At 43.5% G+C, this 15,158-nt stretch overlaps 4 protein-coding genes across 7 annotated transcripts in view; 1 reads left to right on the top strand and 3 right to left on the bottom strand.

Annotated features, from left to right (window-relative positions):
* Positions 1-1,992, bottom strand: part of LOC106744213 (sex-lethal homolog) — a 37,228-nt gene extending 35,236 nt beyond the window's left edge. For all 3 annotated transcript variants that reach the window (XM_014618769.1, XM_014618770.1, XM_014618768.1), the window contains exon 1: positions 1,078-1,992. In XM_014618769.1, coding sequence (XP_014474255.1) covers positions 1,078-1,178 — 101 coding nt within the window. In that variant the 5' untranslated portion in view covers positions 1,179-1,992. The remainder of the gene's footprint in view (positions 1-1,077) is intronic.
* A 99-nt stretch (positions 1,993-2,091) lies between these two features.
* LOC106744211 (protein Red) lies at positions 2,092-4,929 on the bottom strand. Its single transcript, XM_014618766.1, has 3 exons — positions 4,532-4,929; positions 3,938-4,450; positions 2,092-3,638 (listed from the first exon to the last, which is right to left on the bottom strand). Exons 2-3 carry the CDS (start codon positions 4,424-4,426, stop codon positions 2,520-2,522), a joined length of 1,608 nt encoding a protein of 535 aa, XP_014474252.1. The 5' UTR covers positions 4,427-4,450; positions 4,532-4,929; the 3' UTR covers positions 2,092-2,519.
* Positions 4,930-6,320: 1,391 nt separating this feature from the next.
* Positions 6,321-9,278, top strand: LOC106744242 (dnaJ protein homolog 1-like). The gene is made up of 2 exons (XM_014618827.1): positions 6,321-6,456; positions 7,171-9,278. Exon 2 carries the CDS (start codon positions 7,179-7,181, stop codon positions 8,232-8,234), a length of 1,056 nt encoding a protein of 351 aa, XP_014474313.1. The 5' UTR covers positions 6,321-6,456; positions 7,171-7,178; the 3' UTR covers positions 8,235-9,278.
* LOC106744241 (A disintegrin and metalloproteinase with thrombospondin motifs 14) lies at positions 9,057-15,090 on the bottom strand. Of its 2 annotated transcripts, XR_001374433.1 has the most exons (5): positions 14,781-15,090; positions 13,698-14,419; positions 13,182-13,528; positions 11,087-13,050; positions 9,057-10,660 (listed from the first exon to the last, which is right to left on the bottom strand). XR_001374433.1 is itself a non-coding variant. In XM_014618826.1 (4 exons), the coding sequence occupies exons 1-4, from the start codon at positions 15,078-15,080 to the stop codon at positions 12,419-12,421; spliced, it is 2,001 nt and encodes a 666-aa protein (XP_014474312.1). In that variant the 5' UTR covers positions 15,081-15,090; the 3' UTR covers positions 9,057-12,418. The 2 variants fall into 2 exon arrangements, 1 of the variants encoding a protein (XP_014474312.1); XM_014618826.1 differs by having other exon boundaries at positions 9,057-13,050.
* Between the last annotated feature and the right edge of the window lie 68 nt (positions 15,091-15,158).

Below are 15,158 nucleotides of genomic sequence, written 5' to 3'. Positions count from 1 at the left end.
GTCATTTTTTACTCGCCAAATACTCGTGACAGATTCTCCGGCCAATTTGAAGCAAATTTTTCCAGAATTTCATTTTTTATTGAATCTAAGGTGGTTTCTTTTAGACAGAGATTTCCCCATCGATTTGGCAGAGAATTTATAATATTGTGTATGCATAAAACACGAAACAACATGAAAATGAAAATAGGACAAAAATTATAAAGTGTTAAAGAACGATAATTGTGGGACACCGTCATACACGATAAGGATATGAAATGACGAGGCTCCGCCTTCCAATAGCCCCATTCTTAAGCCTGTTCTATGGTACGCCGTATGCCGGAACGATGCTCCAATGAGAGAATTTATTTTTCGAAAGTGAGTTCTCATTGGACTATCGACTACGTTCTGGCATCCGACAAACAACATATTGTGGAACAGGCCTAAACGATGTGTCGTCACTTTCGTGTCGCAACTTTCCCATCATATATCTGCGTGCGATGGCATAATGATAATTATATTGTCGTTAAAATTTACAGAAACGACCTGCAACCCCATGACTGATGGGACGTTTCCAGACATTTCGTCCGGAAGGCTTCGCCCCTTTCAATCCCTTTGATTATTTCCAATCGGGAACGAAAGTCCGAGGGACGAAGCCTCGCAATTCTGCAACGCGCATTAAATTACTCTTTGGCCGGTATTTATAGCATCAAATCTTATATTTAAGTAATCTTACATTCTACATTGCTCTACGGTTCATTTCACTGGCTACAAAGCATCTGTAGATAAAGACCTAAGACGGTCTTAAATACAAGATCCGACTATGAATACCGGCCTTTAAAGGCTACTCAAAACAATATCCTTACATCATCGTGTATGACAGATTTCCTAACCCCACGAACACTTTCGTCTTACTTGAGAGCGGCGACGATTTTTACTTTCATATTCGTGTGTTACGTGAAAATACACAATATTACGCTAAAATATTACAAAATCTCAGCGAAATCATTGAGGAAGCCTCCCCCGGTTCCATAATTAGCCAGAATTTTAATTAAATCGATCATATTAATATATTCCGCGTGAAAAAGTTTATTTTAATACCTCAGCAATTGCGTTACAGCAACGATAAAACGATGATGCAGCACAGCCAACTTACCACACTTCAAAATGTCTTTATGCACTGTTCGATATTCCGATTTCATTTAGGCGCCTCGAACGACCGCGGCGTATATCAACTACACTTTATCCGCAAGAAAAATATTCCCGAACGTTCATGTAGTCATCTCTCGACTGTCAATGCGACATATTTCACAGTCATATCGTGCAGTGTGTTGCGTCATGTCGCATGGAGATGCGATGTAATATGATGCACACGTACATACAGCACATATATACGTAATCACTACGCTCGTATGACCTATTCGACAATCGCGCCATGAGAATAATAACTACACGTGTATAAATTAATGCGGCTTTATTCGCGACTGGATAAATTGCTTCTTATATTATTCCTCCCATATGTTTCGATCTGAAGTAGTTGTTATTATATATATTAAACAATTATGACTAAATACGAAGTTGCGCAAAAATATATCATGGATAATTAGGTTGTCTTGCACCTTTCTGCATTCATAACCTATAACGCTTGAATGAAATATTTTTGTTCGATAAATTTGCATTTCCACAAAATATATCGAGTATCCTTAGTAATAATATTACAAATTTCGGATAATCAAGAAGAAATTCGACAACACAATCCGTAGTGAACACACTGCCCCGTAAAATACCACGATATATTTTCACGATTATGCAAATGAAGGCTGGTTATTCATAGATCCAGGCTGCGTTCCGATATTCACTGCTAGTACTGCAAATTTCCAACTTATTGGTTTGTTTTTTATAGCTGAATTGGCTGTACCAGTTCGAGAAAATTATGTACACCGAAGCGTGAAAAACTTACACGTACGCTTCCTCAATGTGTATATAAATTTCTTGACCAATGCAGCTATAAAGAACAAACCAGATATATATATATATATATTGGCCACTGCCCAAAGCCAATCAACATACCGTTTCTCTACGAGAACGTATACATTGGGTGAATTATTCAATGCATTATTTAGTCGTTCTTTATATCTAATTGCGCAACTGCGTTCTTTCACTCAAATTGCAAGCAGAACTGCTCAATTTGTTTACATCTTTTAGCATCCTAATCGCCGACAGATTGATATGTCCATATATACACAACATATACATTATTTGGATCTCCATATAATAATTAACATACACGCACATATAATACGGCTAACTTGCTATATATCTGACCTGGAAACGTAATTTACCGGAATAAAAATAATTTCACGCAATAAATATATCATTTGAACATTCGCAAAAAAAATAGTTATTTCTGTGTAAAACGAAATTACAGGGTTTTGCTTACGAGTTTACAAAGAAATTTCTAGATTGTGACGCCTTTAAATGTCGCAAATCTTTGAGATCTTCTCTACTACGCGATACAAAATTAAAAACGAAAGATGTAATAATTATAATAATTCAATATATCGCGGCACTTTGAATTCGGACGCACCCTCGGCCGCCGTGGAGGGTTTCCTCTTGTTCATAATATTCTGAATCTTTTGCCATTCCCGATCGAGCTCGGCCTTTTCATTTTTCTCCTTGTTGTATTTTCTAGTACGCCTGCCGTCAGCCATCTTCACGCCATATTGAAAGGCCGCCTTGGGTAGCGCCTCTTTGTTATTCATGTATTCGCTGTATTCCTCGGGCGTATCGAAGTCCCAGCGGCCGATCGGGCCCTTCTTGTTGCCCAAATCCATCTTTGTGTAATCCACCTCATCGTCGGAATCGTCGATGGCGTCCTGCATCTCGTCCAGTCCGGGATAACACTCGGCGTAACCCTCCGGTTCGGCGGCCAGCTTGTTCAGCAACGCGCCCTTCTTCGGCGCGTTGCTATCCATCACCACCACATTGCCATTCTGTTGTGGCAACGCATTGTTCTGTGGTAATTGCGGCGCATTTGTCTTGTCATCGGTGTCCAAATTCGGCTCGAGCGGCTTGTCAAAGTACGAAGAGCCTTTCTTCTTTTCGCGTAATTGTGTGCCGTCCTTCTTGCTGGCTACGGTTGGCACATAGTCGCCGATGTCGCCATAGATACTGTCATCCGGCTGCGAAGGTCGCGGCTGTATGTCCATGTCATTCAACTCGTCGCCGCGTGCGGTCGATCGTGGCGCGTTGTCTTTCGACTTCTTGCCCTTTTTGTTGTGCCGACTACCTTGACGTAGATACGACAGAATCTGAGCTAGCTTATTGATAACAATGTCGTTGGTCGTGAGGGTGGGCGTGTTGTCAATGGTTGGCACATCCGCCTTGCTCCTGATCAGCGTTGTTGGTATGTCGACGTCGGCATTCTCATCATCCAGTTCGATCACGTACGCCATACGGCCCGGTGTGAACAGTTCATTCCTCTCGATCTGCTTGGACTTCATAGTCATGACAGTTTTATACACGTTCCGGCCAATCTTTGTTTTAAATTGCATCTCATCGTCCTTCTTTTCCGGCTCCTTCTTCACCTTCTCTTTGGGCTTTACCAGCTTCTCCATTTCCTGCTCTTGCTCATGTTCTTTCGCCTCGATCTCGCTACGTACCTATGAAATAACATTATGTCAGGGACTTTGAGAAGTAATGCGTTACTTTTAGCGTTAAAAGTTTCCAATAATGGCTTTTTCCCCATCAGTAATGGTAACAATGAGTTATTTCTCAAAAATAACCTTCTTATATCATTTGTCATAAAAATATTTATATTTAGTATAAATTGGAATGAGTTGAAGCATGAAAAATATATTATAAAACAGCTTAAAATTTCATTTTGAAATTCAAATTGTTTAATTAAAAGTTTCTATAATAATGATGGAAATATGTGTGATAAATTGTAAAATCAGTATACTTTTTGTAAAAGAGCATAATCCAGACCCTTGACTAAATGAGTGTGTTCCATGTCACCACCCAAAAACTTGGATTGCTGGATCATCTGCCTTCTGCGCTCCGCAGCATCCATGCCAGACTTTAGGTCTGGCGCAACAGCTCTGTAAGCGCTAGCGCTGTTCATGGGATCTTCAGCTTGATAATCCTGATTAGTGCCATCTCTGCGTTCTCTGGCTCGATCCCTGTACTTTTCTGCTAACTCTGCCATTTTATCCTCTTCCTGTTTTTTCAATTTTGCATAGAAACTCTTCTTTTTCCTACGCAATTCAGCCCGACTACCTCCACTGACTGTGGGGGTTTGGGCAGTCTTTGTGCCAGCATCCCGTGCTGTACCCGGTACAGAAGCTGGAGTAGCTGATGGTACCGATGCCCTTGGAGTCATCAGGAGTTTTCGGAAATCATCGTTTGTTAAACGAACCGACATACCCATCTCTTCTTCTGTTTCTGGCATTTTGACTTTTTATTTCTTTCCTGCCTAGAATGTTAGGTTGGGTTATGATTCTTAAAAACAGTACATATCTGATTTAGAAAACGGCTGCGCTATAAAATATCTTACTTTATTAATTATACAGAGTGCTGTATAAAATAAAAATTTGAGTTCTCTCTCTCTTAGTATGTGATTACAGGTGATCCAAAATGCTCCAACTTCACTTGATTACGGAGAAATAATAAGTTTGCACACGTTCCATCGGGACGGAACAACAAAAGATACAAGTGGTTCAATGACGAACAAAGACCTCACGCGCGCAAAGCAGCCGCTCGACTATTCCCGCGAGACTTAAGTACGTGATATCGAAGGCGGATTTTCAAATAGGTATGTGGAAATGTCGAACAGCACAAATTTACGTCTAATCGAAGAGGAATCAAACGGTCTATTCTTTATAGCTGCGCTACTGAGCCATCATATATGTGATACTGCTATATAGCCAGTCGTCCAATAAGGGAGAGCCGTCGCAGAAGGGAACGACAGACGACATATGTATTTTGACCGTAGTGCGCAAACGCGGCATCAGCTTATGATAAATATATATATATATATATATATACACACAACGCACGTGCTAAAATAAATTTTATTTTTCTATTGGTGGAGACGTCAATCCGGCGGCGCTTGCCGTTCAAAATATATAGAGAAAGAGAGGAAAATGCATATTCCCGCGTCGCAGTTGCGAGACAGGACTTCTCCCTCATTCTGGCTATACAGTAATATCACATATATGGGTGCAATAATGACCACAGGACGCTGAAATGCGGCAAGAAGCGACGCGGCAGCGAATAAACTTTTGATTCTCGTAGAAAGACGACACATTGATTGGCTACCGCGTCGCTTTTTGCCGCACGTTACCTGCTAGTTATAAAACTAGTTACGACTGTCTAGTGGAACGATTTGGGCGTTGTCGGCGGAACTAGCAGTAAGACAAGAAGCGAGATACTAATGTATACTAAGGTACTGTTTCGTGTGCAGCAAGTCGCTTTTCTATGAGATGACGTAAGTATTTCCGACGTAAAATATACTTTACCAGAGATCGTTTGGTTGTTGAACCGGACGAAAACTAAAATACCTATGACCGGTAGTCTTATATTTAAAATCGTCTTAACTCATCTCATCTTCAGATGCCATGCGGCTCATTTCATTGGCTTCCAAACATTTGAGAAGAAATTTAAGAGGATCTTAAGATCCGACTATGGGTACTGGCTTATTATTTTTACGCAGCGTGCAACATAATATTCCATCGATTGAAACGTATGTTAAGGAATATAGGATAAGGGACATTAGGAACGTAAATGATGACCCGCAATTATTGTAACCTTTTAAAACATGGTAAAGCGATGTTAAATAGTTTATTGTAAACGAAAATGTACAATCTGTAATTTTTTCATTATTTTGAAGATAGGTGTAATATATTCTTAAATCGAACGAAGCAAAAACTCGGCGATATATTGAAAATTGAATACACTTATTCCATGAGCAGCAAACGCAGCGGAAACCGGTTCTGAAATGAAATTTGAATCATTGTTGCTGCGTATGAAAGGGCACTTTTAAACACGGCCTTTGTCTCGCGACCTCCTTCTACCATGTTATTTAGTTCGATGTTGGTTGGTCAACTTCCTTATAGCAGACTAGCACGATATGTGACATTCAATGAATGCGCAGCTCTATGCTCATTGGACATCACGTCTCGCGCTGTTCCGCCATAAGTTTCACTACTTACGGCAGTGTTTTAAGTTCGCGCCAAGCTCAGCCTGACGTCATAGACGGAGAGCGCTGCGGAACTGGCGTCGATCCATTCTCGAAAGTTCCGGAAGCTGCTCGATGGCAAGTTCATATATATGGCTTGCACCGTTCCGCGACAGTCAGTACGCGGCTGGAGGTGATTGGATTTGTTCGTGATTATCGACAATATTCCGGCCTGTGCAAGCTCAATTCTTCGTGCGAGTGAAACGTGGTGCTTGAAGAGTGATTAACGGAATAGAACGACAGTGAGTAATGCTGTGCTGATATCAACGATAGCAGCTATGATAGTAATAGCGGAAGAAGACACGTTGAATTTTAACCTCGCTCGTTCAGTACGAAATAATTAACGCGAAATATTGAAACGATCGCGCGCGTATGTTTTTGGATCGTCGCGTTCGGTTACGAGCAATGTAACGACAACAACGCAATGACACAGGGCTCGGTTTCCAAAGGGTGGGGTATTTATTTTTGCGTTGCAGCTTGGAATCGTACGAACATTCGTATTCGCGTATTCGCGGTCATCATTGCCAGAAATAGATATCGATGATATGTACGTGGGTGTGTTGAAGCGAGCGAGAGCGAGAGTCCCAATGCTTTCAACGCGAAAAAAATGGCAGAAAATTCGATGTGATAAATACCGCGTCACGCTCCTCGGAACGCACGCTACGACCGTAAAAAGCGTACGAACAGGAGGGAGGGAAAGAGCGGAACATCCGAGAATGTATCCACACACACACACATACACACACACTTTCCTCCTTCGCGTTCGTGTTCTATAATGTGTGCGAGAATATCATGGCGGAGATGTATATAGCTACTACGTGTGCGAGCGCACGTGATTTATTAGGCGGTGAACTCTCGTTCCAAACTGTCGAATCGAGGTGAATTTAGAGCGGGCGATCGCGCGCGCGTGTGTGACACTGAGACGACTCACTTTCTTTTTTTGATCTACCTTTTAGGCACCGAGATGGGAAAGGACTATTACAAGATACTTGGTATCGCCAAGGGAGCGAGCGACGAGGAGATAAAGAAGGCATATAGGAAGCTAGCCTTGCGATATCATCCTGATAAAAACAGAAGTGCCGGCGCCGAGGAGAAGTTCAAGGAAATAGCCGAGGCGTACGAGGTGCTGTCAGACGCCAAGAAGAGGGAGGTCTACGACAAATTCGGCGAGGAAGGCCTCAAGGGAGGCGCCTCGGCTGGCGGAGGCGGAGGAGGCGCTACGTATACCTTCCACGGTGATCCCAGGGCGACCTTCGCGCAGTTCTTCGGCTCAGCCACTCCGTTCCACAATCTGTTCGAGTTCGCCGGCAACCGGGGATTTGGCTTCCATGACGACGACATGGACATCGATATGGATCCCTTCGGGCTGGGTATGGGCCCACCGCGGCCACCTGGTCAGGGTGGCGCCTTCAGGTCGCACTCGTTTAACTTTGCGAGCCCGAACACCGGCAAAGCGGCTGGGAAGGACCGCGCGCAGGATCCGGCGATCGAGCATGATTTGTATATCAGCTTGGAGGAAATCCTCCGGGGTTGCACGAAGAAGATGAAGATTTGCAGACGGGCGATACAACCGGACGGCAGCACTAAGAAGGAGGACAAGCTGCTGACCATCAACGTGAAGCCAGGCTGGAAGGCTGGCACAAAAATCACCTTTCAGAAGGAGGGGGATCAGTCTCCGAGGAGGGAGCCGGCGGACATTGTCTTTATCATCAGGGACAAGCCGCATCCGCTCTTCAGGAGAGAAGGCAGTGACATTAGATACACGTGTAAATTGAGCTTGAAGCAGGCTTTATGCGGTGCTATTATCGAAGTTCCTACCTTAACCGGCGAGAAGATACCCTTGAATCTGACGAGAGACATCGTCAAGCCGAATACGGTCAAGAGGTTCCAAGGACACGGTCTACCTTTCCCTAAAGAACCGTCGCGGAAGGGCGATCTGCTCGTGTCGTTCGACATCAAATTCCCCGAGACTCTGACGCAAAGCGCCAAGGATATACTGTACGACACGCTACCCAATTGATTTCTCGCATAATCCATCAAATATTGCGAACGGACGATATATCGACACATTCGGACACCTCGAAATCATACCGATCGGCAGGAAGTTTCGTGTACGTTCTAGCACACGAAGACGACGAACGGAAGAAGCGATTCTTCAACATCCTTTGCGTCCGTGCACGTCCGTAGAGGCAAGATTAAACAGGACAGTTCTTTTTATTTCGACATTTTCCCCCTTTCCATGTAAAAATTTGTTTCACTTCCCGCCAATTAAAATTTGATATACACTTTGCCTCTACCTGACGTAACGTCAAGCCGAATAGATGGACTTTGGGGACGAATATATATATATACACACATATTAAATTATACGATTATATATTATATAGAGAGAATCTCTCTTTCTCTCTCTCTGTCTGTCTGCTGTACTACTAATTCATATGACTGTCACGTCAAAATTCACTTCTTTTTCCTCTATTATATGCACGCATATGTACGCGCGCGCGCGAGAGAGAGAAAGAGAGAACAAATTACGAATAGGTGTGCGTATGCCTCGAGGTGTGTATGTGCGTACGTGCATGTGTATGTGTGTGTGTGTGCGTGTGTGTGTCGCGTATGCGTGAAATGTACGAAGACTGTAAGACACGCGTAAGTGCAATATCGGAAAATAAAAGCGTTTCACTTTATTGAAGTTCATGCACGCGCGATACGACGCATGAAGTGAAAAAAATTACGCTAATATACACAGCCCGGAAATGAACAAATGGAGGAAAAGAAAAGAAACGATGAAACGGAAGTTTCGGATATTGCTTTCTCGACGGTCTTGGTACGGGGTCGTGTTCGGTTTTTTTTCTTTTCTCGCACATATAAATCTCTGTAATGAGGAGGAATTCTTGTTTATATTAAGTGTTAAGGCAGAATCACTAGCGCACGCATCGGCGCGATTGTAACACGTTTATAACGTCGAGCCACATGTCCTGTTACGTAACGTGCTCCTAAGTTTAATGGTTGATTAATTATTTGTACGCAAAATAATACGAAGGTTACTAAGTTACACGATACAACACACGCTGCTTCCTTTTTTCTTCTTTCTTTATTGCCCTCGATTCTCCGCAAGCCCCGCTCCTGTACGAATATAATATCGAGACACTCTTAAAATAGGCGGCAAAGTGGGTTGACGTCATCTCCCCCTCTCTCTCGCGCGCGCGGCCTATCTCCCGAGACTTTTTCACACGATTCAAGGAGAGCGCACGTCTACGTCTACTAAAAAATTGTACTCCACCACGCAGTAAAAGCCTGTCAATTAATAATAATTTTATTTTCTTTCCACGAGAGACAACTGGACAATTACGGTCTGTCTAATAACGTGACCGGATAAACTTCTATTTGGAAACTGTTGCATCGAAAAGTTGAGCGATTAGGTAAAAGAACTCTTCCCTTATGACACATTATACAGAGAATTTCAGTTGTTGTTCGACTTGGAACGACGTGTTTAACGCCGGAGTGTAGGATAAATCGAATCGGATCGATATAAGCATTGAGACGGTTCTTAATCTGCAGAAAAGTAGTTTCGATGTAAAGGCCAGGATCCTTCAAGAGGACAACGACCCAAAACATTGGGATCGTCTTTGCTCCCAATAGAAGGAAGAAAATGACGACGAAACATCAGACTGACCATCACAGTTACCACATGTAAATCCAATGGAAAATGTCTGAGCATTAGTGAAAATGAAGTTGAGTAGAAAAAGAACGTACACGATGCAACAGATTCGTTCATACGAGCATTTTTATTTCGAAAGTATGCTGTAAAATTAATGGGAAGTACGTCTCGAAGATGTCAATAATATAATTGACAATGGCAATTAAGTGGATAACTTATCAAGGCTCCGGAGTAATTGCTGTGGCTGTCCTTGTTTAATGACGTTAGAAGCGCATGTCAAGATTTTTTGCGTTATACTTTGAAATAAAAAGATGTATCCACAAAATGACGTTTGTGATCAGTGAACTTGTAAAATTGGACGAACATTTTTCTTTTACTCGAACGATCAAGAAATCGTCGTAAAATTAACAACGACAAAATCATAAGAAAATGACAAGAAGGTTCCATGTCAACTTAATTTTGCGCTCCTGGACTAGTCGTCGTGATATTGAAATCACATCATAGATGAGAAATGACACGTTTATATTTCTTACGTGCCATTTGCAAATAAAGAGATATTCGAATAAAATAACAATTGAGATTGATAGAGTACACTTGTGAAAATGGGGAAGAAACTATCCTTTCTCCTCAATAAATAGTCGTAAGAAACACGTGAAACGAGACTTATTCATACAGGAAAATACATGATTTGAGGAGTGTTGAAAGAAATGAAAAATATGCTCCCACGTAAAGTTCCAAGCTAATCTTACATTTCGCCCATTTGTGCAGGTTTGAAAAGTACGTCACACCTATACACGGAAAAAATCAAATATCAATTCAAAACTTTTATATTCTAATAGACGCAATCATTGTTTCATACATGAGCAAGAATATATTCTTACAAAATTTAATATTCTTGAATTTCAACAATATCATAATGTTATTGCAGGATCACGAAAGGTCCACTACAGATCATAATATTTTGAAAATAATAAATCTTGTTGTAACATTTAAAATAATTGCATGAAAAAAATGAATGTGTTGTTTTGAATAACTCCATATTTGAATGAAATGTACGGTAATCTTCTTCCAACAATATGAACTTTTCATTTCAGAATACAAATCAGGTCTTCTATTTAAGACTGTCTTAGGTTAGATCAATCCGATGATGCTTGAAGCAAGAACAATCATACGAATATGAAGAATAAGCATAACATTGAACATGTGAATCTTACCTTATTCTTCGTCGGGCTTACGCGTATTTAACAAACGCAAATGCGATATAATTTATAAATATAATTCTTCAGTCTTAATTTTCTTGTATTGTAAAGCGTGTGTAACTAATATATTGCTCTATTACTTATCTTTATGCCTACACCTTGTACATGTAATTTAACAGCTGTCAGATCACCTACTGCGCATGATCGTCAATTCATAGCTTCTTAGCTTCGTCGTAATTTTTCCGAAATATAAGAAACAAAAGCTGTTGAAACCGTTCCGTAACTGAGTGTACGTTAACAAATGAAAAGTTTAAAGTTTTCTCTTTAAAACGTCTGCATCACATTTTCGAATCAAATCATTTTTCGCTCTAAAAACTCGACTGAAAGCCGAACGAGCGGTTTGAAATTGAGCGGTCGCCATTTTTCGTTTAACTCGAAATATCTTAACAAAAATTAATGACAACATTAACATAGCTAATGTGGTTAAAAGACTTGAAGCCTTAAAGTGCTCCTTAAACGGGTTACAGCCTGTTGAATTTCGTCTCTGTTTTATTACAATGGAAAGCACGTCTGACTAGCTCTTGAGTCATACTACTTGAGAAATAGAAGTACGGCCGACTCCATCGTTTAGTCATATCACGACATCAGCTTCTCGTTCAGCATTGTGGCGACTCGTAGCGGAGATTCTAGAACTAAATGACAGAACCGTTACATTAATAACATACCCATTAGAGAAACAACGGGTTTATTAGACCCGTTATTTTCCTGAAATTTAGTTGCGGAATCCCCGCTACGAATCGCCATTATATTCAACGAGAAGCTGAGATCGTGATATGAATGAGCGATGAAGCATTTCATTTTCTATTTCTCAAGTAAAGGGCTGGTCAGATGTACTTTCCATTGTGATAAAACATAGGCGAAATTCAACAAGCTGTAACTTTCGCAATAATGATGCTACCGGGATCGTTCGAGAAGCACTTTAAGGCAAAAACAATAATACCATCGGATTGATACGTATTTTTTTCGTTATTTCCTCTCGAGTTTCTTTGATAATAATTTTGCAGCAAGCCTTTTATAAACCAACCTTCTTCTCGGGATTGTTTTTGAAATTGCTGCGGATTTACGCGTTTTTAACATGCGAAAATATAATTCTAATAATTCAGTCTGAATTTTCTTGCGTTAAAACGTGTGTAACTGATATATCGTTCCGTTACTCGTATAAATGTATCATTAATAAATTAGACAGGCTATAGTTATTAAAGCAACTCACCGGTGCGGCTGTTCCCTACAAAAGTCGATTCGGTCTTATTTTAATATCCGATACGGGGATATATTACAAGGATAACATCACGCGGGCAGCTCGATGTAATCGATCCACTCGTCAGACAGTGAAGAAGCGTTGTCGCGCGAGGCGAGCCGATCGGAACGGTTCTCTCGGCGCTGCCAGCCGCTCTTCCCAAATGCGAAGTCTTCCGGCAGGCAGTGATGCTGCCGGCAGTAGTAATCTCGGCCTTCTTCGGCGTGACACCACGTGCCGTCCGGGAAGTACGGATCGAGGCCGAAATCGTTCAGTTCGGCGCGCGGCGCGTAGTACGCGGCGATGTCTCTTCGCCGGCAGAATACAGCACAGGCCATCCAAGGCTTGTCGGGCTCGTGGCTCGCCTGCAGCCCCTTCGCCGTGCCGTCCAGCTCGGCCAGGCTGTCGCTGAAGATGCCACATTTCAGGGTGGCGAACTCACCGGCCGTGTGGCGTTTCTTCTTGCAGAGCTTCTCGTCCTTGCACAACAGCACATCGCGATGCGGGCCTTTGCAGCTGCCGGTGCGGTATTCGCAGACTCGTTGCCGGACGCGAGTACCCTTGGACCTTTGCAAGCAGCCGCTGGTGCAAGGGCCCTCTTCCCATTCGCTCCAGCTTCCATCCTTCCGCACGCGGACGCATTCCCCGCCGCGACACTCTCTGCCAGCCGCGCAATGAGTTCCTGTTGTGAGAGGAAAAGCGATGTTAGACGATCGATAAACAATGCGACTCGCAGGAGAGTCGTCATCGATTTTGCAGATGTATCTCCCGCGAGCGCACTACAGACGTGGTTTGAGATCGAAAGAGAGACACCGTCCAGCGCCGGTCCGGCGAAGTAGTAGCCGCTTCTGCGGGGAGTCCCGCATTGCAAAGACTGACACGCCTGATGCAACGTCACCACGTTCGCGTCCTTGTCGCGTAGGAGCAGTTCGCATTGTCTCTTGGCCGTCCATTCCCGTCCAGGCAGGTCGCGATATCGCGAATGATCGAAAGACGATACCGAGGCGTCCAAGAGGCAGACTTTCGTGCGCGGGAGGGCTTCGGCTATCTCGCGACTACATTCCGACCAGATCGTTTCGCCTCGGGTGCCCCTGCTGGGTGACATTATGTATCCGTCCTTGGGACACGCGTTGCCACTCGAATCGTGATGCATTCCTAGGCTTTCGAACAAACATCGTCTCTGCGTGATATATATATATATATATATAGTGGAGAGGTACGTGATGATTTGCACGCTTTTTCGAAAAGTATTCACTTCCCTTTCTCTGTTTCGCGGAAGTATACCAGGGAAAAATAACGCGTTCGATTCTGTCCGTCAGAGTAACTTACTTATGACCGATCTCGTGGGCGGCGATGTACACCGACGAGAAGCCCGCGGATGGATACGGCTTGCCGAGCTGATCCGTCACCCCCAATTCGGTGATGACGCAGGAGTAACGCGAGAGACAGAGGCCGCCGACCGTGGCCAGACCCATGGTGGCGTCGTTCCGTCTGCCGTTCTCGATCACGTAAAGATCCAAGCCGGTCACGTAAAGGCCCATGTCCCAGTGGTGCGGATGGGCGTCTTCCGGGGGATTGCGGGCCATCGCGTAATTGCAAAACGAGTCCAACAGGCTGGCCCTCTCGCCGCCAAAATCCGGCAGGTCGGCCGGCTGCCTCTGAATGATGTCCAAGCGTACCAGGGAGACGTCGATGGCGACACCGAGACTCGGGTGGTGGTACAATGCTTGGATACCGTTCACGTATGCCAGCAGCATGTCGCGGATCTTCCTGTCGTCCTCATCCAGAAAAGGTGAGAACAAACGGTACGCAGCCTCGTCGAAGAAGACCGCAAGCTCCAACGTTAACCCGCCGCCCTCCGTAGCTGCTCGTGCGAAGCGTTGCTCCTCGATGCGATGTTTCAGTGACCGCTTGACCAGGTGGGGCTCACCCAGGAGATCGATCTTTTCTTCTTTGACGTAAAGATCGTCGATGAGTAAGGGCGACGAGGCGAGGCTGTTCGGCAACGGCGTGATCTCCAGTGTCATGTTCTCCAAAAAGATGAGCCCGTGCTACCCCCAACAGAGACACGTTTGTAGCTTTCCGTACGTGGTATGATGAAAAGAAAACGCGACTCATTAAGCAAAATGTTGAAGAAAATCGGCCGGCAGATTCGCGAGTCATCTGCGTATGATGGCACACTTGCAAGAATGTCCTTTCTAATGCGAACGATCAGTGAAAGAGATGATAGGTTGAAAACGTTTCATTGTTCAGGCAGTTAAAGGAAAACGTCCGGATAAATGATATTTTATGCACTTTTACGTAATATATTTCGACGATTGTCATCAAACAACATAGGAGCCGAAGCTTGCGTTCGCTATAAATTTTTCTCGGCAGCTTGCTAGCAAACGTTGGAAAGAAATGATTACTGACCATTCCACGTTCCTGACAGAAGCTCACTGCTGCGGAGCCGACGTGATCGCTGTGAAGATAATAACAAGGATCCGGTGCGCTCAACAGCGACAACTCCTCCATCACACCTTTCGTATTGTGCTTCCAGATTTGAAAGTCGGACGCTGTGATCTTGTCGTTTCTGCGCAGGATCAACCGGATCAATTGTCCGAATACTTTGAATGTGAACGGAATCTGCAAGTGACAGACACGATTGAGTCGCGTGTATTGTTTGGATTTCATGAAAAAGTTCATACCTCCGGTGCACCTTTCAAATCCCATATCGGCAGCGTGTTACGCGTCTCGCTCAATAAAACTAGCAACAGCAGTCTCAATAGAAAGGACATGCTCACACGCTTC

This window comes from Dinoponera quadriceps, unplaced genomic scaffold, assembly GCF_001313825.1.
Source record: "Dinoponera quadriceps isolate SergipeBrazil2010 unplaced genomic scaffold, ASM131382v1 scaffold707, whole genome shotgun sequence".
Taxonomy (NCBI): Eukaryota; Metazoa; Arthropoda; class Insecta; order Hymenoptera; family Formicidae; genus Dinoponera; species Dinoponera quadriceps.
This window is presented reverse-complemented; position numbering and strand designations above follow the sequence as displayed.